This window comes from Crinia signifera, chromosome 3 (assembly GCF_055691185.1).
Source record: "Crinia signifera chromosome 3, ASM5569118v1, whole genome shotgun sequence".
Lineage (NCBI taxonomy): Eukaryota > Metazoa > Chordata > Amphibia > Anura > Myobatrachidae > Crinia > Crinia signifera.
The window spans coordinates 327,492,456-327,516,547 of record NC_139219.1 but is presented as its reverse complement, the minus strand read 5'-3'; the positions used below and the strand labels follow the sequence as shown (position 1 = coordinate 327,516,547).

Here is a 24,092-nt window from a genome sequence, read left to right as displayed (position 1 = left end):
TTGGTGCAGCAGGTACATTGCACTGGGGGCCCCTAAAGACTAAGGGGCCCACTGCCTCTTACAGTGACCATGCGGGCACAAATGGTTTTACGTGGCAGGAAAGAGATCAGTCATTAACACAAGAAACATTTGTCATTTATTTGTACACAACTGTGGCTGAGGTCTGCGACGTTTCACATCCATCCGTCTGACTGAGGAAACAATTATATCAGGCTAATAGACGTTTCGCAAGGAGAGCGGTCTCTTGGAATTACTTGGAAACACCAAACAGATTTCTTGGGGGGGATTTTAGGAATTAAAAAAAATAAAATAAACATTTTTGTTTTCCTAGAATGCGCCAGTGGTGTGGCAGTACCTCTCGGTGATGTGGCGGGTACAGTGCGTGCCCTGTGGTTACCCGGGCTGTAACAGCACAGGCATGTGTTTCCAGTTGTACCGCTTGGTTGATGGGCTGAATAAACAGATGGACAGAAATACAGAGAAAAATGTGAATATATCTTAATCCAATTTAGATTTTATTGGATTCTATTAATCATTGCTGTTCAAGAAAAGGGAAATAAAACAGGTTTGCCGGCCGAGGACCTGACTCATTCATTTACTGTAGGTCATACTTGCCTACCTTAAGTTTCTCCTCTCTGGAAGAACCCGGGGAGGAGATTCAGGGGGTGATTCTTTTTCTTTCGGACAGGCCGTATTCGGCTCCGTTCCGATGTTTGGGAATCTGGCGCAAGTGCATGTGTGCGCATGGGCAGACCCCGGGAACGAACGGAATCAGTGAGTCACACACTCGTCGGGAGCACACAGCATTTTACGGGCGTCCCCATGAAAGTGCTGGGCGTTCTGATCGGTACGCAGGTGGGCCGATACCTGCCAGGGGCATGGTACCAAGGGGATTCGGCGGCGAGGGGGGTGGATATTTGGCGAGGCGGTGTACCAAGGAACCTGAATCAGGGCCTCAGTCTGCAGCTTTCTGGGGGCGTGGCTTGCTGTCATTAAGCCCTGCCCCCCTTAAGCCCCACACCCATGCTGTAAATGCCATGATTCATGGCTCTTCGGGGAGGGGGTGGTACTAAATGACGGCAGAAGGAGGGGGTGAGGGGGTGATGCGGGGGGGCGGGGGCACTAAATGCGGGAGGCTTGCCCACTATTCCAGAAGGCCGGGAGGGGTTCCCAATTTTTCAGGAAATGAAAAGAGGTGATGTTACCAATTATCCCTATGGGGGAAAGTTACTAAGATGGGGATTCTACTTTACATGGGATGTTGCTATGGGCAACTAATCAAATACTATCTATTATTTACTAGAAGAATAAATAAGTAGATTCGGATTGGTTTCCCATAGCAACATCCCATGTGACATAGATCTCCCGTCTTAGTCAATGTGTGTGGGATGTTCTCTCACAACTATTGTCTATTAATGAATTGGCCCTGACTGTCATGTGTCAGACGGCTTATTACTTAGGACTAACTAGGTGATTCATCTCGCCCACCGGGGGCACTCTTCACACCGTCGTAAGGGGCTACACCCGCCATCCCCCATAGCGGCGGGTCTGCACGCACACACCCCCCCCTCGCTGGAGCAGCGGGTATGCCTGCAACTCCCTGGAGCGGCGCGTATGCCCGCACACCCCCCTGCTGGATCAGGGGCATTGGCAGACCCTCCGCTGCTTCAGGGAGGGGGGCAGTCCTGCCGCTCCAGGTGGGGGCGGGCATACCCACTGCTCCAGCGAGGGGGGGTTGCGGGCATATATGCTGCTCCAGCGAGAAGGGGGTGTCCGGGCAGAGTGTGTGTATAACGCTGTCAATCACTCTTGTAACCCCGCCCAGTGAAATACACACAGGGGATGAGTGACAGATCTGGCTAAATATATAAGAGATAGTCCTGGTAGTTACGCCCTTGAGTCCTTGCATTATATCCTGGAGGGAGCTAGGAGAGTGCTCTATCTCCCCACATGCAGCGCCCCCTATGTAACAATGTACTGAGAAGCTCGTGTCCCTCCCTACAGAACATGGTCACTACAACACTACCTCCCCGCGTGCAGCGCCCCCCTATGTAACAATGTACTGAGAAGCTGGTGTCCCTCCCTACAGAACATGGTCACTACAACACTATCTCCCTGCGTGCAGCGCCCCCTATGTAACAATGTACTGAGAAGCTGGTGTCCCTCCCTACAGTACATGGTCACTACAACACTATCTCCCCGCGTGCAGCACCCCCTATGTAACAATGCACTGAGAAGCTGGTGTCCCTCCCTCCAGAACATGGTCACTACAACACTATCTTCCCGCGTGCAGCGCCCCCTATGTAACAATGTACTGAGAAGCTGGTGTCCCTCCCTCCAGAACATGGTCACTACAACACTATCTCCCCGCGTGCAGCGCCCCCTATGTAACAATGTACTGAGAAGCTGGTGTCTCTCCCTCCAGAACATGGTCACTACAACACTATCTCCCCACATGCAGCGCTACCTATGTAACATAGCACTGAGAAGCTTGTGTCCTTCCCTCCAGAACATGGTCACTACAACACTATCTCCGCGCATGCAGCGCCCCCTATGTAACAATGTACTGAGAAGCTCGTGTCCCTCCCTCCAGAAAATGGTCACTACAACACTATCTCCCCACGTGTAGCGCCCCCTATGTAACAATGTACTGAGAAGCTCGTGTCCCTCCCTCCAGAACATGGTCACTACAACACTATCTCCCCGCGTGCAGCGCCCCCTATGTAACAATGTACTGAGAAGCTGGTGTCCCTCCCTACAGAACATGGTCACTACAACACTATCTCCCCGCATGCAGCCCCCCCTATGTAACAATGTACTGAGAAGCTGGTGTCCCTCCCTACAGAACATGGTCACTACAACACTATCTCCGCGCATGCAGCGCCCCCTATGTGACAATGTACTGAGAAGCTGGTGTCCCTGCCTACTTAACATGGTCACTACAACACTATCTCCCCGCGTGCAGTGCCCCCTATGTAACAATGTACAGAGAAGCTGGTGTCCCTCCCTACAGAACATGGTCACTACAACACTACCTCCCCGCGTGCAGCGCCCCCTATGTAACAATGTACATAGAAGCTCGTGTCCCTCCCTACAGAACATGGTCACTACAAAACTATCTCCCCGCATGCAGCGCCCCCTATGTAACAATGTACTGAGAGGCTCGTGTCCATACCCTACAGAACATGGTCACTACAACACTATCTCCCCGCCTGTAGCGCCCCTATGTAACAATGTACTGAGAAGCTGGTGTCCCTACCCTACAGAACATGGTCACTACAACACTATCTCCCCACATGCAGCGCCCCCCTATGTAACAATGTACTGAGAAGCTGGTGTCCCTCCCTCCAGAACATGGTCACTACAACACTATCTCCCCGCATGCAGCGCCCCCTATGTAACAATGTACTGAGAAGCTCGTGTCCCTCCCTACAGAACATGGTCACTACAACACTATCTCCCAGCGTGCAGCGCTCCCTATGTAACAATGTACTGAGAAGCCGGTGTCCCTCCCTACAGAACATGGTCACTACAACACTATCTCCCCGCATGCAGCGCCCCCTATGTAACAATGTACTGAGAAGCTGGTGTCCCTCCCTCCAGATCATGGTCACTACAACACTATCTCCCCGCGTGCAGCGCCCCCTATGTAACAATGTACTGAGAAGCTGGTGTCCCTCCCTACAGAACATTATCACTACAACACTATCTTCCCGCATCTAGCACCCCCTATGTAACAATGTACTGAGAAGCTGGTGTCCCTCCCTCCAGAACATGGTCACTACAACACTATCTCCCCGCGTGCAGCTATCTCCTTGAAAAAGCTGCATTCTAGCAGCGAAACGCGTAGGTTCTTGCACACCACCTTCATACCCAGAAGCATTCACCCGACACAAGTCCAGAAGTGGTCCAGCAGAGAATTGAAAGCTGCATCATAAAGCCACCTGGCAGCCATTTCTTCCTTCACCGTGGCCATCACAAGTTTGGGGGCACGCCACCTCCTAAGGACCTGGTAAATCCCACACAGCCAAGGTAGTATCATCTACTCCTATTCACTGGACTCAACCACTCCATAACGATTTGGACTTCCTTAGTACTGGTGGACTCAATAAAAGGGTGACTATGCATATGCCCATATAAGTGCACTGAGCAAATATAATGACTTTTTAAACCCCACTTTAATACCGTTTTTCCCCCCATTAATTGGCTCTTTTTATTGTATTATTATGTACCAATCATTTGTGTTTGATATTGTATTTACTTATTAAATATCATTATATATTTTTTTACTACAAAAACTACACCTGTGGTTTTTAGCGCAGTTATACCCTTCCTAAACCTTATCTATTACCATTGGGAGTGACTACCCATTTATTTTAACTGCAGCTCAGTAAAAGCTCATTTCAAAGCGCCTTCTTTTGATATCTATTGTTGCTAGAACTTTGCCTGTTCTCATTGTGTAGTGATCATTAGAATGCTCTCTGTATCGTATAGCGATTATTTTAGGAGTCTCTGTATTGAACGGTGGGTATTCAAGCTGGTAGATGTTTGACTCTATCTCAATTTAGCAACCTCAGCACAAACGTCATTGCTCAATGTTGGTTCCATGGATGCAAAGTTCTATTCATAATGAGGGCCATGGGGGCACCTGGCACACGGATTCCGGCCTCTAGGGGTATTTATTTGACAGTACAGACGCAGGACACGTCGTGCTCTAACCTTGGTCCATGTTGTGCTGAGCATGTCAAGTAAGTTATTCTTTGCGCAATTCAGAGAACAGTTTTCATGTTCGAGCTGAAATCCATCCCATGTGTTTGGGTCCCTTCCCAGGGTGAATATGCACATTTTACAGATAAACAAATTTATTCAGTGAAATTCATGTAAATGTGCCATGAAAAGCTTAGAGAACTGTCCTTACCGCAGCCACTGAGCGCTGAACGCCCCTCGAGTACAGGAGAGGTCAGCAGGGCATTTGGGAATAGACTAAGACAGGTCTACAGCAATATTAGAATGTCCAATTGTCTATCTAATATATGGCACGGGTGCCGGACGGGGTCAAGACAGTCGGGATACCCACAGTCATTTACCCGACGTCGGGATCCCGACTGTTAAAACACCGACAGATGGGTTCACGACGGCCACCGGCTACTCTCCCTCGTGAGGGTCCACAACCCCCCATAGAGGGAGAATAGAATACGTGCCGGCAGCGTGGTGAGCGCAGCGAGCCCGCAAGGGGCTTTGTTGCGCTCGCCATGCTGTCCCAGTCCGGGCAGTCAGGATCTCGACGTCGGGCTAATGACTGTCGGAACCCTATACCACACCCATATGGCACGTGGCTCGGAAAAAACAGAACTCCGTTCTCATGGATACAGGTTTCCTGCGGATAGAACACTACCCTTTGTCAGGGGTTTGAGTAAGGGGAACGGGGTGGAACTGAGTTCTACCACCTGTATTGGTAGGGGGAACAGCCATGCGCAGTAGCTTCAACAGAAAAGCCAGTACCAGCGGCTTAATTTACTGCGGTAACAGTATGACATCACATATGCTGTGTATGTGATGTCAGGCTGTTACCGCCGCTTAAGTGAAGGATACAGGATAGGAAGCTACTGGAGGGACAGAGACAGATATGTGTATAACAGGCGTTTACTCTGGACATTTTTTTAAGGGGTGCTGCTGCTGTGGGCATTGTAGGGGGTCATTCTAATTGACTCGGTAAGCAACAAAGCTCGAATCTTTCGAGTCCCTGTGACGCTGCCCCGCCAAATACACGCCCCCACCACCACCGTTTCCCCTCGCATGTGCCCACATCAGGAGTAAGTATTCAATAGTCGGCGACCATCGAATGATTACTCCTGTCTTCGCAAATATAAGTCAGTGTCAACTGACTTATATTTGCGGCCACCGAGATGAAGACAGGGCAGGGGCGGCTGATGTCATGTGATTTCAGACGCCCATCCCTAGTAGGCATCGGCCTACCCACGCACCCATGGGGACGTCCATGAAACACTGGGTGAGCGATACTTTCTGGGCGTGAGAAGTGGCTGCGTCCTAGGCAGGAACGGTCTGATTTTGTAGTACAGCCTGAATAACCTGTGGGTCACTCAGATGCCAAAGGTCAAGCAAAGGTCACGCATTTGATAAGATGATGAATCTTCGGACAGAGCAGCAGATCACGAATATGAGCTCCAGGATGGGAGGACGTTCTTTCCTCCTCCCTTTTGTACTGGCAGATCCAGTCGGATGGTGTCTTGGCAGCCAAAACACGTATTTGGACCTCAGTGGTCCTCCATGAGAAGCTCTTCTGGTGAAGGACCATTGAGGTCCAAAAACACTGATAGCAAATAACAACTCTTCCATCCAGTGAGAACCGAGCCTGTGTATGGGTGATACAGCACAAACCTGTTTTTATATTTCAAATGTGACTTCATGCATCTCCTATATATTTGGCTACATCTGTCACTCAAAGTGGGTGTCTGTGTCTATAACGCTCTGTTCCTGGACTTTCCTCTTAATGTGTGATTGCCTTCATCTGTGCTGAACACCTTTCTGAGAAATTAACCTGTTTAAAACAGGTGATGGCAATCATATATTAAGGGGAAGTCTAGAAACAGAGCATTGTGTCCCTCCTGGAGAGGGTCATGTTGGGAGGTATGTGACAGAGAACCAGCCCAGTGAGCCCACAGACAGTGCCAGACACCCACTGCCTTCCCATGTTGCCCAGCACTGCTACTCCACAGCCACCAGGTGAGCGCCCCCCTCCCACCATTTGCGGCAAAACCTCCCCCCCCCGCAATTCGCGGCAAAAACACCCGCTCCCCCGCGACCCCCCCTCCCGCGATTCGCTGCAAAAAGAACCCCCCCACGACCCCTCCCGCAATTCGCGGCATAACCACCACCCCGCGACCCCCCCCCCTCCCGCGAATCGCGGCAAACCCTCCCCCGTGACCCCCCCCCCCGATTCGCGGAAAAAACACCCCCCCCGCGACCTCCCTCCCGCGATTCGCGGCAAAAAGAACCCCCCCGCGACCCCCCCTTGCACGATTGGCGGCACCCCCCCTGCGACCCCCCTCCTGCGATTCGCGGCACCCCCCCCCCGCAATTCGCAGCAGCCCCAGGATTAAATGGCACATGCAAAACACTGACATGGCTATGGTCGACAATGAAAAAGGTTGACATGAGTTTTTGAAGATTTATTTTTAATTTTTTTAATTTTTTCATATTCATTGTCATGTGTCGACATGGACACCAATGAAGTGGCTCACTTATGTCAACATTTACATGTGTTGACCTTTCTGTGTTGATTTTTTCTTGTGGCGATTCGCGTCACACCCCCCCGCAACCCCCCCTCCCGCGATTCGCGGCACCCCCCGTGACCCCCCACCTCCCGCAATTCGCGGCAACCCCCCACGGAACCCCTGTGAACCCCGCCCTCCCGCGATTCGCGGCACCCACCCCCGCGACCCCCCCTCCCGCAATTCACGGCACCCCCCCGTGATTCGCGGCAGCTCCAGAATTAAATTGCACATGGAAAACACTGACATGGCTATGGTCGACAATGAAAAAGGTTGACATGAGTTTTTGAAGTTTTTTTGTCATTTTTTGAATATTTTCATATTCATTCTCATGTGTCGACATGGACACCAATGAAGTGCCACACTTATGTCAACATTTACATGTGTTGACCTTTCTGTGTTGATTTTTTTCTTGTGGCGATTCGCGTCACACCCCCCGCAACCCCCCCTCCGGCGATTCGCGGCACCCCGGCACCCCCCCGCGACCCCCTCCCGCAATTCGCGGCAACCCCCCACCGGAACCCCCATGAACCCCGCTCTCCCGCGATTTGCGGCACCCACCCCCCGCAACCCCCCCCTCCCGCAAATCGCGGCACCCCCCGCGATTCGCGGCAGCCCCAGGATTAAATGGCACATGCAAAACACTGGCACGGCTATGGTCGACAATGAAAAAGGTTGACATGAGTTTTTGAAGATTTATTTAATTTTTTGAATGTTTTCATATTCATTGTCATGTGTCAACATGGACACCAATGAAGTGGCACACTTATGTCAACATTTACATGTGTTGACCTTTCTGTGTTGATTTTTTCTTGTGACGATTCGCGTCACACCCCCCGCAACCCCCCCTCCCGCGATTCGCGGCACCCCCCGTGACCCCCCACCTCCCGCAATTCGCGGCAACCCCCCACCGGAACCCCTGTGAACCCCGCCCTCCCGCGATTCGCGGCACCCAACCCCGCGACCCCCCCCTACCGCAATTCGCGGCACCCCCCGTGATTCGCGGCAGCTCCAGAATTAAATTGCACATGGAAAACACTGACATGGCTATGGTCGACAATGAAAAAGGTTGACATGAGTTTTTGAAGTTTTTTTTTTTTCATTTTTTTAATATTTTCATATTCATTCTCATGTGTCGACATGGACACCAATGAAGTGCCACACTTATGTCAACATTTACATGTGTTGACCTTTCTGTGTTGATTTTTTCTTGTGGCGATTTGCATCACACCCCCCCCCCCCCACAACCCCCACTCCCGCGATTCACGGCACACACACACACACCTCCCCTGCGATTCTCGGCACCCCACCCCGTGACCCCCCCTCCCGTGATTCACGGCACACCCCCGCGACCCCCCCTCCCATGATTCGCCACAACCCCCGCCCCGTAACCCCCCCTCCCGCGATTCACGGCACCCACCCCCGCGACCTCCCCTCCCGCAATTCGCGGCACCCCCCCGCGATTCGCGGCAGCTCCAGAATTAAATTGCACATGGAAAACACTGACATGGCTATGGTCGACAATGAAAAAGGTTGACATGAGTTTTTGAAGTTTTTTTTTTCATTATTTGAATGTTTTCATATTCATTCTCATGTGTCGACATGGACACCAATGAAGTGCCACACTTATGTCAACATTTACATGTGTTGACCTTTCTGTGTTGATTTTTTCTTGTGGCGATTTGCGTCACCCCCCCCCCACCCCCCCCGCAACCCCCACTCCCGCGATTCACGGCACACACACACCCCCCCCCCCCGCGATTCTCGGCACCCCACCCCGTGACCCCCCCTCCCGTGATTCACGGCACACCCCCCGCGACCCCCCCCTACCATGATTCGCCGCAACCCCCGCCCCTGTAACCCCCCTCCCGCGATTTGCGGCAACCCACCCCGCGACCCCCCTCCCGCGATTCTCTGCAATCCCTCCCCTCCCGCGATTCGCAGCATCCACCCCCCCACAACCCCCCCTCCTGCAATTCGCGGCACCCCCCGCGACCCCCCCTCCTGCAATTCGCGGCACCCTCCGCGACCCCTCCTCCCGCGATTCGCGGACACCTAAGTTGCAATACAGGGCATCTTTCATACAATTCTAACCATATTTCTCATATACAAACGTTCACAAATTAAGGGGGCTCAGCCCCTTACGACGGTGTGAAGAGCGCCCGTAGGGCGCGATGAATCACCTAGTGTAATAAATATTTTAAAATTGACATACAGTATCGCACGGTACTTGTGTATTATGACGGCGCCCGATTTTATCTAAATCGTATACGATATCGCATACGATTTGTGGCCGATTCGATCCATGATGTGATTTCGCGGCCAATTTTCTGCGGATTTTCCGTGATTTCCTGCCATTTTGCATGCTATTCCATCCTTGCACACCCCCACTATCCCGAAGCATGGCGGGGGCAGCGAGCCCCGTGAGGGGACACTGATTACTTGACATGTATTCCACGTCCGCTCACCACGCTTCGGGGTCGTTTTCTGTGTCCGCTCGCCATGCTTTGGGCTCGGTGGCTCGCTGCGCTCACCATGCTTTATAACATCAACTCCACGCCGACGTGGATCGTAGGGGTATGAACACGTCCGCTCGCCACACTTCGGGCTAACTTGGATAGTGGGGGTGTGCAAGGATGGAATACCATGCAAATCGGCAGAAAATGACGCAAAATCGGACGAAAATCGGCCACTAAGTCGCATCCGATTTTTGCATGCAATTTGCGGCCGATTTCGCGCCGTGATAATACACAAGTACCTATCGCACCATTTATACCATATTGCACCAGATATGCCGTTGGAACTCCCAAACTATCTGAAATCAACATCCAGTCGGCTCACAGACAATGACTAGGTAGACAGTCACAAAGTCAAAACCAAAACTTTGCCATTTATTAGGTAGACATTGACTATGTTGACAGGGTCTGAATGGGGCCCATAGTGTACAATATGTATGTCTGTTACAGAACCTGCACCTCTGGCAGAATTCCCCCATCCAGCTGATAGCAATAAAACCATTAGCGATGATCCTCTAGAATAAGAACATAGAATAAGAACATACAGCTGTCTCTTCAGATGACTTCATTCTCTAAGCTGCTAAGAGACAGCGCTTACTGCAGTAACTCACATACAGGAGGTTATTCTGGTTGCTTCGGTCCTCCGCACGCACGCACGCACGGAGGACCGATGTTTCTTTTATGCATGCGCATTTCTGCGAATCTGCATGTGCCGGTGCGAGAGGCCACAGCGAACAGAGTGGTTGCCGGTTGCTCACACCCACCACTGCGGGCGGGGGGGGGGGCGGCAGGTAGTCGTGCCCACAGGAACACCCAGGATTTCATGCTGGGCATCACCATGGTAATCACCGGATGTCAGCTGCCGTCGAGAAAACGCTCACCTGAGAGTGTCTTCGTTTTACGTGTACCTACCACATCATTCGATGGTCCCATAGGCTATGTTTATACAAAACATCCATTTGCAGCTATGCGGACAAATTCGGGCTGCGAACGAGGGGCGGCGACATATACAATTGTAGGGCGGGCTGAAAATGGCACATCAAGTGCCACATCGTAAGTTAGCCCCCTGGATGAGCTGCCGGGGAGCTCAAGGGAAATCAGGTCTGACTTGACCTTAGGACAAGTCAGACTAGTGTATGGGGGCTGTTAGGTGCACCAGCGTGGTAGTGATGTCATGCCAGACCACTGCAGGGGAGAAAGCTAATACCAAGGGACGGTCCAAAGGTAAGAAGTTTCCTTTGCGGTTTGTGGGTTAAAGGTGATTCTGCAGTGTGATTATATAATGGGGGAAAGTGCTATGGGGGAAAGTGCTATGAAAGGTGATCCCTAAAGGGGCTGGGAGGAGGGGTACTGTTACCAGACTTGTGTCACAGACACTACCCTTTCAACCACATTTGCCCCACAAACTCTACCCCATGGGGAGAGGAGCAGAGGAATGAGGATGAGGATGTGGTCTGACAGACATATAATGGGTACAAGGGGCAGTACCTGGTGTAATTTGTGCAAGGGGGTCTACCCAGCATAATGTGTATAAGTGGCTCCACCTGGCATAATGTGTATAAGTGGCTCCACCTGGCATTATGTGTATAAGCGGCTCCAACTGGCATAATGTGTATAAGCGGCTCCACCTGGCCTAATGTGTGCAATGGGCTCTAACTGGCATACTGTTTATAAGCAGCTCCACCTGGCATAATCTGTATGATGTGTGCAATGGACTCTACCTGGTGTAATGTGTATAAGGGGCTCTATGTGACATGTGTGTAATGGGCTCTACCTGGCATAACATGTATAAGTGGCACTACCTCACACACTTGGATAAGGGGCTCTATGTGGTATAATATGTGCAATGGGCTCTACCTGGCATAATGTGTATAAGCAGCTCTACCTGGCATAATGTGTATAAGCGGCTCCATCTTGCATAATGTGTGTAATGGACTCTACATGGCATAATGAGTGCAACGGGCTCTAACTGGCATAGTGTGTGCAATAGGCTCTACCTGGCATACTGTTTATAAGCAGCTCCACCTGGCATAATGTGTATAAGCGGCTCCATCTTGCATAATGTGTGTAATGGACTCTACATGGCATAATGAGTGCAACAGGCTCTAACTGGCATAGTGTGTGCAATAGGCTCTACCTGGCATACTGTTTATAAGCAGCTCCACCTGGCATAATCTGTGTGACGTGTGCAATGGGCTCTACCTGGTGTAATGTGTATAAGGGGCTCTATGAGATGTGTGTAATGGGCTCTACCTGGCATAACATGTATAACATGTATAAGCGGCTCTACCTCGCGCACTTGGATAAGGGGCTCTATGTGGTATAATGTGTGCAATGGGCTCTACCTGACATAATGGGTATAAGCAGCTCTACCTGGCATAATGTGTATAAGCGGCTCCATCTTGCATAATGAGTGCAATGGGCTCTAACTGGCATAACGTGTGCAATAGACTCTGGCATACTGTTTTTAAAGCCGCAATATTGTAAGAGTAGAGATTTGCAGAAAATGATTGGCATTGTAATTGGGTAATATGTTTCAAAGTTATCTGGCAAAAAGTTCACTTGCCACTTCCCATCAATGGGGACATTCATAGTCAGCCCCTCCCCCGATGTTTTTGGTTTGTGCATGTGCATTTATAAGCACCCCAAACGAATGGCTCTCTCCCCTTCAGCTGCATGCGAGGGGATGTGTTCTCGTTCGGCGGGGTGGCGCTGACCTGTTCAGGCCCAATATTCAAGCAGATATGTCCTCTCACGGAGAACATCCTGCTCTCTCTGGCTTCCCGAAGTTCTCCTCCGTAATCAGATACCTCTCAAAAGTCCCCAATGGACAACTGTGCCAGATGGGTTGTATATCCAGTTCACTGTACAGTACCTCAGTAATCCTCTGAGGCGAGGTTAGCTCAGTGGCGTATAAGATTTCCCAACATCAATAAACAGAACCTACGGTATCTTTGCTCCTCATTGGCTGTGAGACTACAGCAGCCATTTTGTATTTCCTGTAGTTTTCCATGGTTCCCACTAAATATCACTTTAATGGAAGGGGAGGGAAAAAACACTGTACAAAATAAAAAAGTTTTATTAGATAGACAAACGTGCAGTCGATAAAATATATCTGTACCTGAAAACTTTTTTGGGGGAGGTGGATTTTAAATGCATATTTGTCACTATATATAAAAAAAATGTTCTAAATGTTTCATCTTTGGCTTTGATAGTTGAACACCTGCAGTAAATGGATGAAGAAGCTGGATCGCACATGGAGTTTCCGTTCCTCTTGGGTGTGAGGACGATGAAGAAGCAAAGTCTTATCCGACCGTGGTACCTACAGTTCCCGCAGTGAAGCCATCGTACATGGTGAGACGCTGCAGTCTGCATCCACAAATCGGATTTAATGTCTTGGTAAACAGTGTCCCGGTGTCTTCTTGCCCCCTTGCTCACTGTTTAATGCAGGTCACCCCGGCGTCCTCAGCGTGGCCGCAGTTGGTCTTGCCCCAGCTGGAGAACATGCATTGGAGAATAGACTCCTCGGTTCCTTTACAAGCGACATCGTCCATCCAGATGCGTCCGACACCTGCAGAATCAAACAATGGGAACAAATTTACAAAGACTATGACTACATCTCAGTCATATTTGATTTTGGATATGACGGCGTACGACTGGCATCAGTGGTGTATTTGTATTTGGTAGTCTTATTTCCCCCAAATTTAATAACCTGATGTATTTTTACAATTCATATTTTTCGATGGTGCATTTGGTTGTGTGCAGTCATATTTTTGTTTGCATATTCCTATTAGGCTTTTGGTTTCCGTATGTATTTTTGCTGTTTTTTGCCTTGCGTTGTATGTGTTTTTTATACGTACCTGTATGTATTTTGAAGAATACGCACATACATTTTGCTTAACAGAAAGTAACTTTGTGTTTGGCTAAAAGCAGGGCCAGATTATAATGGGGGCACAGGGGGTCAGTACCCCTGGGCCCCCCTCTATCCAGGGGCCCCTGTGGTTATGCATGGGAGTGGGGTAGTGCTGCCACTTCACCAATCTGCCAATGTGACAATGTGGCTTGTGCTAAGCTCTGCTTGGTGGAGCTCATCATATGCTTCCCAGGCCCGTGAAGGACAGCAGCAGCAGCTGCCTTGTCATGGGAGGGTTTTTAATCCGAGGCAGAGCTGAGCCTGTCAGGGCTCGTACAGAGGGACAAACACAGGTTTTTTCGTGTGGTATTTTATTTATATGTATAATATAAAATATATGTTTTTATTAATCCCCCCCCCCCCCCTGCAGTTGACCATTGACCAAGTTTATACTGATTTTACTCTGTGTTTTAACAGTGTAATATTCTCCCGTACAGTTTGCGGCCAGTAATGACAAGTAGGAGGGGGGCCCCCTTTCTAAAGTGCCCCGGGCCCCCCAAAGGCTTATGGTAAGTCCCTTCCTGTAACTGAGAAGGAATCTTTGAGGGCCGCAATGTCGCTAACATCATGGTATAACCTTGAAATCCCTGCAACGGGTTCTCCTCCCTTTTATCTCCACTAATTGGGTTGTCCTTTTGTGTGTCCTGTGTTTCCGAGAAGTTCTTATGTACTCATATGTAATTAAGGGGCCCATTTATCATTGAACGCATTTACAATGCGATCTGGGCGAATATTACTGCCCAGTAATATGCCCAGTATATCGGGATGTAGGGACAGGACTGCAGGGACAGGACTCCGAAAGGAGCACGCCCCTGCGAATCGCTGACCTGGAAGCCGGGGGGGGGGGTCTGATCATGCGCGATTATGCGCTGACCCCCACCGACTGCACTGCCTCCGGGGCAGTGTGGTGTGTAGCCATAGGCTACAATAGGCTATCGCCATCTCAGAATGACGATAGCCCAGGGGTGCAAAGCCGGGTTGCTCGATGTTGATACATCGGGAAGCTTCGCATCCCTATAGAAACCCCCATAGATTCCTGCTGCGATCCCCCTTTAATACATTCAGGGGATACTTAATATTTGCGGCTAACCCCCGAAAACGGTTGTCTTCGGGGATTTAGCCGCACATATTACTTGATAAATGGGGCCCTAAGTCTGGGGTGACTGTGATCTTATTTTGCTTTATTTTTCTTAAATATGTTGTGATAATTCAATACCGAACACCATTGATTCATTGTTGTGATATGCCTTATTGTACAAATCACATTGTCACCATTACAATTCCTACCATTGCACATTATGCTGGGATTTGTTTTGTTTGTTCTGTTGCAGTTCTCCCGTACATACATTTTTGGGATATTTAGGGGTAAATTTACTAAGATGGGGGTTTTATTGAAGATGGGAGGTTGCCCATAGCAACCATAATTTACCCCTTATCGTTTATGGGTACCACCAACATTTTCTCTTTTTTTTTTAAAGAAATTTACAGTAAGTAATAACTGTCTCTTTATGCTGGTCACATATTATGGGATAGGTTCAGGATCGCTCGTATCGATCCGAATTCGGCCCGATGGTCGGGATTTGCGCATGCATATTTCTGCACGCGATAGAATGTGTTTCCATTACACATTACCTCACATGTTACCGAGGGGATTCAGCAGCGGTGGTGGGCGGGCAGCGTTAGCAAGCGGTGTAGAATCACCCCCTATATGTGACTTACATCATACACAATAATATACAGTAGGGGGCATCGTTCCTAATATTACAGACTTCCTCAGGAACGCAGAAGTGATGACATCCCATTTCACCTCTTGCACTGATATTATTTCCATGCGTTTATACACATATATTCATCAGGTGTGTATTATACTAACACGTGCGTCACTGGAAATGTAACAGCTCCCAGAAACAGCGTCCGCCAACCGTATCATCTTACATGTACAAGTCCCGAGCAGACTAATGTTATACATTATAATCACCGTGTGTGAGAGGCAGCAGTGCACATCGTGGTATACTCACCACCCCTGCAGCCTTCATCAATGAGCAATCGCCAGATATTTTAGTGTAAACAAGCTCACTTGAAATATGAAGTTGAACTACAAGGTTCCCCCCCTCTTATCTGAGACTGACAGAACCGAGCCCGAGGGCTGAATTAAGTGCTTAACATGTCTAATTGAGACTAATGCGCTCACGTTTGATTATTTTTTTTTCTGTCAAAGGAAAATCCAGGACCAGGTGGAGCTGAGTATTCAGTATTCAGGTCCCCGTTGCTGTGCGTGATAACGCTTCGCATGCAAGAACAGGACGGTCGCCTCATTCTTGTTGTCAGGACTTTCCGACCTTTATTACAGAACTTGCCTATACTATGACCCCGTCATATGCACCTTGAAGATTCGGTGGTCTAAAGTGCCACAGATGATTCAGGTATGGCGGCTATGTAGGAAAAGGTTATTGGAGAAAATAACGCAATTATCTTCCCTGTTAATGCCCTGATCCTTAAAAACTCACCATATATAATGCCATCTGAGAATAGCGATATGTATGAAGAAAATCCGGTACTTGTGTATTATCACGGCGCCCGTCGCATCGCATACCACTAATTAAGGTATGCGATGGACCCGATTTGAGGCTTTTCCCGGGTGATATGTGTACAATTTTAATATCGCGTCTCATCGCATGCCATTTATAATGGCATGCGATGCGATTTCAATGTTAAATGCCCACCCAGACCCGATTTTTAATTGTATCCCCACCCTGATGGGTAATGACAATGTAAAATGCCCCCCCATTGTTAACGCCACCCCACTATAAACGCCAACCCAAAGCATGACGAGCACAGCGAGCCCGCGAGGGGCGGCGGTGCGCGTCCTCCGACCTTTTCATACCCCCACTATCCACATCGGCGTGGAGTTGATTTTATATAGTGTGGCGAGCGCAGCGCGCCACCGAGCCCGAAGCGTGGCGAGCGCGTCCGCTCGCCATGCTTCAGGCTCGGTGGCGAGCTGCACTCGCCACACTATATAAAATTAACTCCACTCCGACGTGGATAGTGGGGGTATGAAAAGGACAGTGGCCGCGTACCGCTGCGCTCGCCGCGCTTTGGGTTGGTGTTGATAGTGGGGTGGCGTTAACAATGGGGGGGCATTTTACATTGTCATTACCCATCAGGGTGGGTGTACAATGTAAAATCGGGTCTGGGTGCCTGTACAATTAAAAATCAGGTATAATCGCGTCTCATCGCATCGCATACAATCATATGGCATGCGATGCGACACGATTTTGTGGTTGTACAATGACCTGCGATGGAAATCGGGGGCGCCGTGATAATACAAAAGTACCGAAAATCCTTATTTCAGCCAATACTGCCTGGAGAGATTAATCTCATCCAATCAGCCACTGCCGCCGGCTATAAATCCTCCCACTTCCCACCCCCTATTCCATCATTTCACTGCCAGAGTTCCCAGGAGTGTAATTTATTTATATATCAATATATTGCAGGTATTGCTTTTGCTTATATGCTCAGACCCCCATATATTCATCTTAAAGATTCAGGGGTTCATGTTTCATGCAAAAGTCCTTTTTGCTGCATTAACTTTAGAAATCTCCAATCAGAAACAATACAAATGCCGCCTCCATAGCATGCTATGCAGGCGATGTGTGTGTATATAAAGCTCTGAACACTACAGTATAGACTGCAGGAACAGAATGCCAGGACATACTGTATGTATAGTGACCATATGCCAATATTAAGCCAGTTCGACCTTGTCATTATGCATTGTTATTATGCATGACTCCTCAGACACAATAGATTCATGTCTTAGTCAATAGACTTAAAGGTCAGGCTGATTAGTCTTGCACGCATGTTGTTTACTTGCCTCTATAAAGGGTCTGCATGTTCCCAAGTCTGTCACTGTGTTATTGAAGCATCACAGTGCTGCACGCAAGTACAATTCTTAGCCCACACCTTACAATTGTTTTTTCTTCTATCACCTGTTTCCTATTATCTTCAATAAAGTCGACTCTGGTTTGGACTCAAGGTGTGCGCTTCCTCCCATATGCAAATAGGCGCCAGCTATGACAGAATCACTGTGGCAAAAGCAAATCCGTATTTATAAATATTGCATTATACTGTTGGGAGTGTTATCCACCTATAAATGACTGTAATTAATGCCATGTGTTTAAATACACTATGTTTCCAGTTTCCTCCCAACTGTGTTTTTTAGCCAGGTATTTATATGATGGCAGAGTTCCTGGGATATGACACTGCTCTTTCTGCTGGGTTTCCTGAAATGTATACAACTCTAACAAGATTAGCCCTTCCTTATACAAATATATGACTATATATAGCAAATGCTGCAAGATGGCATGCACAGGCCGCTCAGGTTGTTGGTTGTCCATGTAAAGCAAAAGATAGCACTTAGGGTTTATAAAGTCTCCTTCCTGTTATACTCTTCAGGGAAACAATGTGTCAAGTCTCGGACCCTGTGATAGGCTGTGAGACATTATACAATCAGATGAGGGGAAGTGGATGATATCCCCCCGTAAGCCATACTCGCTGAGGGCCTGCTAGGGGTTAGCAGGCAGGATTCAGGGGTGACACAGACGGTCCCTAATGCCGCAAATTACAGCGATGTAAAACTGACATATTCAGAAATATAACAAAATAAACAGACGTTCTGTAAATTTGCAGAGAAAGCAATGAAAGCGGGGAGGATGGTTACACGGAAGGAAAAACCGCATTACACTACTGCGAGGTAGAGAAGTACTTGCGGGCGGGGTAATTGGAGCCCAAATCGTTCCCATATGAACAGACCGTGATATAACATAATTCAAATGCCGCCTACACTTACATAATCCTGAAGATCGTAACCTTATCTAAATTATATCCAAGGTCAGATTCGGAGTCGTGAAAGTATTAGTTCCTGTACACGGCCTTACTGGGAGATGTTACGGGAGGATTGCGGTTCCAGCAAGGAAATGATATTTACACCTGTGGCGATATATCTGCTTCATGTCTCCAGCATTACCGAGGTGCTGACACTTTGCTCTGCATACTGTCTGCCTATCTCTGGGGGATGCAGTCAAAATCCTGATGGTCAAAATCCCGAATCGGTCAAAATACCGCCAAGGTAAAAATCCCGACAATTTCAAAATACCGACATATAGAATATACAGGTAAAACAGTCAACATGACTTTCGGTCGACAGGTCGTGAGGTCGACAAGATTTTTTTCACTGTTTTTTGACCCGACATGTGCCGACAGGTGGTATTTCATGCCCTACCATCCACTAGGGCGTGGTGGGAGAATAAAATAGTGTGCCGAGCACAGCGAGACACCGTGCCCGAAGCATTGCGAGCGATGCGAGGGGCTGCGGTTCACTTCCAACTGTGTCCATGTTGACTGTGTCGACATTCAGGTAAAAAAAAAACAGTGAAAAAACCCATGTCAACCTCGCGACCTGTCGACAGAAAGTCAGGTTGACTTATTCACCTGTACATTCTATATGTCGGTATTTTGACCTTGTCGGGATTTTAAATGTCGGGATTTTGTCCTTGTCTGGGTTTTAAATGTCGGGATTTTGACCCTGTCGGGATTTCATACCGAATCCATCTCTGGGATACCATGGGAACTGTAATGCAGTCACTGGGATGCTCTGTGTACAGTATGCTCATCACTGGGATGCTCTGTGTACAGTATTCTACTGGTATGCTGGATTCTCTATCAGACTTGTACAAACAGCTTTTATAACTGCTTGATTTCCACCAGAAGGCAGCAGACGGACACGAGGCGTGAGTCAGGGATGGATGCTGTGCCGATTCTTCTGGATTTGAGCGATTTTTTTTGTACTATGCATGTGCCAAAGTTGCACGGAGCAATTGTCAGAATGTGAGTGTTTATGAAAGGCAATGGGGGTGGGGGAGGAGCTTCTCACCTTGGCCAAATTTAGCCGTCCGGTAGACCTCCTCTGCTCCTTTGGTGTAGCCCAGCATCCGGCAAACCACATCTCCATCCTTCTTATCCCAGCCATCGTCGCATATCGTTCCCCAGCGCTTGTCGTGATAGATTTCCACCCGACCTTCGTGTGGACCCGATCCGTTCACCAGCCTGATCACTCCCTCCTCCGCTGCCCCTGGAAGAAAGCGCACAGGTGAGATCTGTACCGGGAACTGGTTATTACACTGTAAGTATTACTTGTCACGCTGCCTGTGTTAGTAAATCTTCACTGAGAATAGGAACATACAGGAACTTATTCTATGGGCGGTATTCAATGAGAATACCTGCGAGGTGCAGCGAATCCTTTTTAGGATTCGCTGCACATTCGCCACGTTCCGGAGCCGGCGGGCTCCGGTATTCAACGTGTCGGGCTCGCTGCCCCTGACTGGCGAATATGAGCTCCTGCGGCGATTGCCGCAGGGAGCCTGAGGACAGTGCCAGGCAGAGAGATGGTAGTCTCTCTGCCTGCCCCAGAACTTTGTGGGGGGTAGGTGGGCTCCCCGGGTGCCAGGCAGCACAGGCTGCCCCCCGGAGGTGCCAGCAGAGGAGCGTATATTCACTATACCCGATCGTAACGATCGGGTGCAGTGAATATATGAATATGTAATGAGCGGCTCGGCTCCGGCGCCCCCTGCTGGCTGCTGTGTAAAAAAAAAATATATATTTTTTTTAAAATTAAATATATATTCATGTGCTTACAGCACATGAATAAAAATAGCATGCCCCTCCTCAGAATAAAATTCCTGATTTTTTGACACCAAATGTAAAAAACAAAACACTTTATTTTAAAAGTTCACATTCCACTTCACCATAAAAAGATAGCGATTGCTACTCGGTGAATCATGGTGAAAAAAACCTTGAAATGTATTCGCCATGTGGTCATTGAATAGGGTGATTCACCGTTTTAGTCAGAAATTCGCCAAACAGCACAAATTCGCCATAAAAACATGGCGAATCAGGCTCATTGAATACCGCCCTATGTATTAAGCATGGTGAAGTGATAAAGTGGAAGGTGAAAACGCAGCAGCCAATCAGCACCCAACTGCCACCTTACAGTCTGGGTTTGAAAAATGGCAGTTATGAGCATCCTGCTGCATTACCTTCCACTTTATCACTTCACCAGGCTTAATATACATCTTCTCCTGATCGTTAGTTTTGACAGCGTACCATACTAACTTCCTGTATTGAATTGATAAAGCCGCCCAGAGCGTGGCGAAACGCGTTTTCTAAGGACCACATCAGCTCCCCCGCACAGTGGCAACCCAGTGGGCATCATTTACAACTGTTGCCCACTCCAACTCTGGCTTATTATCATCAGCGGGTCCCTACGTGACGGCACCAACGGCGGCAGTAATTCCACGACCAATTGGTCGGACCCCAGCCGGATCATCCTGCCTATCATCTGCTGACCAGCAGGTCCCTGTGGGACGGCATACTTGGCTGCAGCTGGTCGGTCTCCTTACAGCCGGACCGCGGCGAAGACTTACTGCTGGACTGCCGCTAATGCTTTCACACCGGTAAGTGAGGTTACGCTGCCTGTCTAAATTACAGCGCAATCAGAAGCCGCGCTGCCTGCTGAGTGCCAGGGTGACTTTACTGTTCCTTCCAGGACTCATTTGGAAGACCTTTCCATTTGGGTTTACAAATGAAAGTTTTGAGTTCTTTTTACCCACATCCAAACCCAGGTGCATTAACACACCATTTATTCTAGGCCATACTGTCTACTCCATTTATTCTAGGCCATACTGTCTACTCCATTTATTCTAGGCCATACTGTCTACTCCATTTATTCTAGGCCATACTGTCTACTCCATTTATTCTAGGCCATACTGTCTACACCATTTATTCTAGGCCATACTGTCTACACCATTTATTCTAGGCCATACTGTCTACACCATTTATTCTAGGCCATACTGTCTACACCATTTATTCTAGGCCATACTGTCTACTTTTAGAATGTTTTTTTTTTTCATTTCTCTATTGGCCATTTTTATGTGTAATTTTGTGTTTCTAAATATATGTATCTAATGCTGCTAATTATATAGGAATTGCTGCAATAAAGTGTTATTTTATTAATTGTTTCTTTGTGTGCACCTGAGCGCCATACGGTACTACCTATTGTGTACCATACTGACTCCCCTAGAATGTTAACACCTCCAAATGGTCACTTCCTGTCAATCACTCTCCCATGAAATTGTCATTATGTGCGGGATCGCAGCAGCACCTTGATGTGTCCATAGTGCGTTTTTAGTACATGCGCAGTCTGCCGGTAATTGCTGACTTCCATGAACTGGCGGACATAGCATACATATAGTAATTATGCCCTTAGCCTGCATAGTAACACTGCTTTAGCCCACAGCTACAGTGGAGGGGCTACAAAGATGGCTGCAAGTGGCACAAATCGTGCATATTTAAGGGGTGGGGCCTAAGGCCGGGATGTGCCCACTCCAATCATAGACCTCCCCTCCCCCCTCTCTCTCCCTGACACTATCTCTCTTGCTGCCCTCTCTTTTTCTCTCTTTCTAACACTGTCTCTCACCATCCCAGATGACACTGTCTCTCTCCATCATTCTCTTCCTGACCCACTCCTTTTCTCTCTGCCTAACACTGTCTACTGTATCTCTCTCTTCCTCTCTGATACTGGCACGTATTCAATGGGGTTTAAATGGCGGGGATCATCGAAAACAAGCGACCCTCGCCGTTTACTCACCCTATTCTACGTTCCGGCGGAATCCTCAATGTCAGAGCACAGCGAGGATTCCACCAAACAGCGAGGCTTGCGGCTAATGCAGGGAGCCCGCTGCATTTAACCGCGAGCCTGGCTTTTTTAGCGGCTGCACACCCCGTTTCCACGTCGCTGCAAAAACCCAGCGACGTGGAAACGGCGTGTGCAGGGGGTCAGTTGAATACTGACCGTGTGAGCTGTCACAGCTCGCAAAAGTCATTGAATATACCCCAGTGTTTCCCTCTCCCACAGACACGGTCTTCCTTATCCTCTCTTTCTCTCCCTCCCTCCCTCTCTACCTGGCACTGTCTCTCCCTCTCCCCCTGACACTGTCTGTCTTCCTCTCTTTTACCCTGACACTCTCCCCCTCGCTTTCTCTCTCCCTCCCTGACACACTCTCTAACTCCCTCTCTGTCTCCATAACACTGTGTCTCTCTTTACTCTCTCTCCCTGGCACTGTCTCTCCCTCTCCCCCTGACACTGTCTCCCTCTACCCTGACTCTGACTTCCTATCTTTTACCCTGACACTGTCTCTCGATCTCTCCCTCCCTGGCACTGTCTCTCCCGCTTCCCCTGACACTCTCTTGCTCTATTTTACCCCTGACACTGTCTCTCTCTCCCTGTCACTGTATCTACCTCTCCCCCTGACACTGTCTCCCTCTCCCCAGACACTGACTTCCTATATTTTACCCTGACACTGTCTCTCTCTCGCTCTCTCCCTCTCCCTCCATGGCACTGTATCTCCCTTTCCTCCTGACACTGTCTCCCTCTCACCCTGACACTGACTTCCTCTCTTTTACCCTGACACTGATTCTCTCTCTCCCTCCCTGACACTGTATCTCCCTCTCCCCCTGACACTCTATCCCTCTCCACTGACTTCCTCTCTTTTACCCTGACACTGTCTCTTTCTCTCTCTCCCTGACACAAACATTCTCTTATTCTCACTACCTCTCATGCTCCCAAAAGGGGCAGTGTAGTGACAACAGCAGGAGGTTTGTGTGTGTGTGTGTGTGTGTGATGGGCGGGGCCATAAAGATTTTGCCATGAGCCCACACATTTATAGTTACGCTCCTGCACATCCATGTCCCTTTACTGGAGAACAGAGAGGCGTAGGTAATGCCCGTAGTGCGTACGTGAGGTACCTGCTCCTTTCACCATATAACGCTCAGGGGCGGAGCCACGATGACGCAGAAGGATAGCGTTGCTGCGTACAGCGCACTTGCCCCGTAGACCTTCCCTACGTATTGTATGCTTCCTGTACTGTATGAGGGCCCTGAGACCACATTCTGCTGATTAGAATAAGATTTTCCCTGTGTACGAATGACCCCTGCCCAGCCTTCTGCAATAAGCCTCACCGTAACTCGCCCTGATGACTGTTCTAATTGTCGGAGCCAGCAGCTAGATCCTGGAATGGATACAATGCGTGTAATTAAAGGGTTGCCAGCGATTCACGTTTCTAAACAAATATTCAATTTGGCTGATTTGGGACAATTTTGCCGTGGAAATGCCGACAGCTGACTGATTGGATAATTGAATAAGAGCTCTGGTGAGATTGGCAGCGGATTACACAGACACAAGAACCGCTCCGGGTCGCCAGAATCATCAGGAGCGTCTCAGTGTGGGAGTCCCAAATGAATGGTGATCCTTATCCC

General features: G+C 48.9%; 1 protein-coding gene across 2 annotated transcripts in view; it reads right to left on the bottom strand.

Annotated features, from left to right (window-relative positions):
* Positions 1-12,869: 12,869 nt before the first annotated feature.
* SCARA5 (scavenger receptor class A member 5) overlaps positions 12,870-24,092 on the bottom strand; it is a 242,054-nt gene continuing 230,831 nt past the window's right edge. For both annotated transcript variants that reach the window (XM_083178845.1, XM_083178846.1), the window contains 2 exons: positions 19,654-19,851; positions 12,870-13,379 (listed from right to left, as the gene is read on the bottom strand). In XM_083178845.1, coding sequence (XP_083034971.1) covers positions 13,243-13,379; positions 19,654-19,851 — 335 coding nt within the window. In that variant the 3' untranslated portion in view covers positions 12,870-13,242. The remainder of the gene's footprint in view (positions 13,380-19,653; positions 19,852-24,092) is intronic.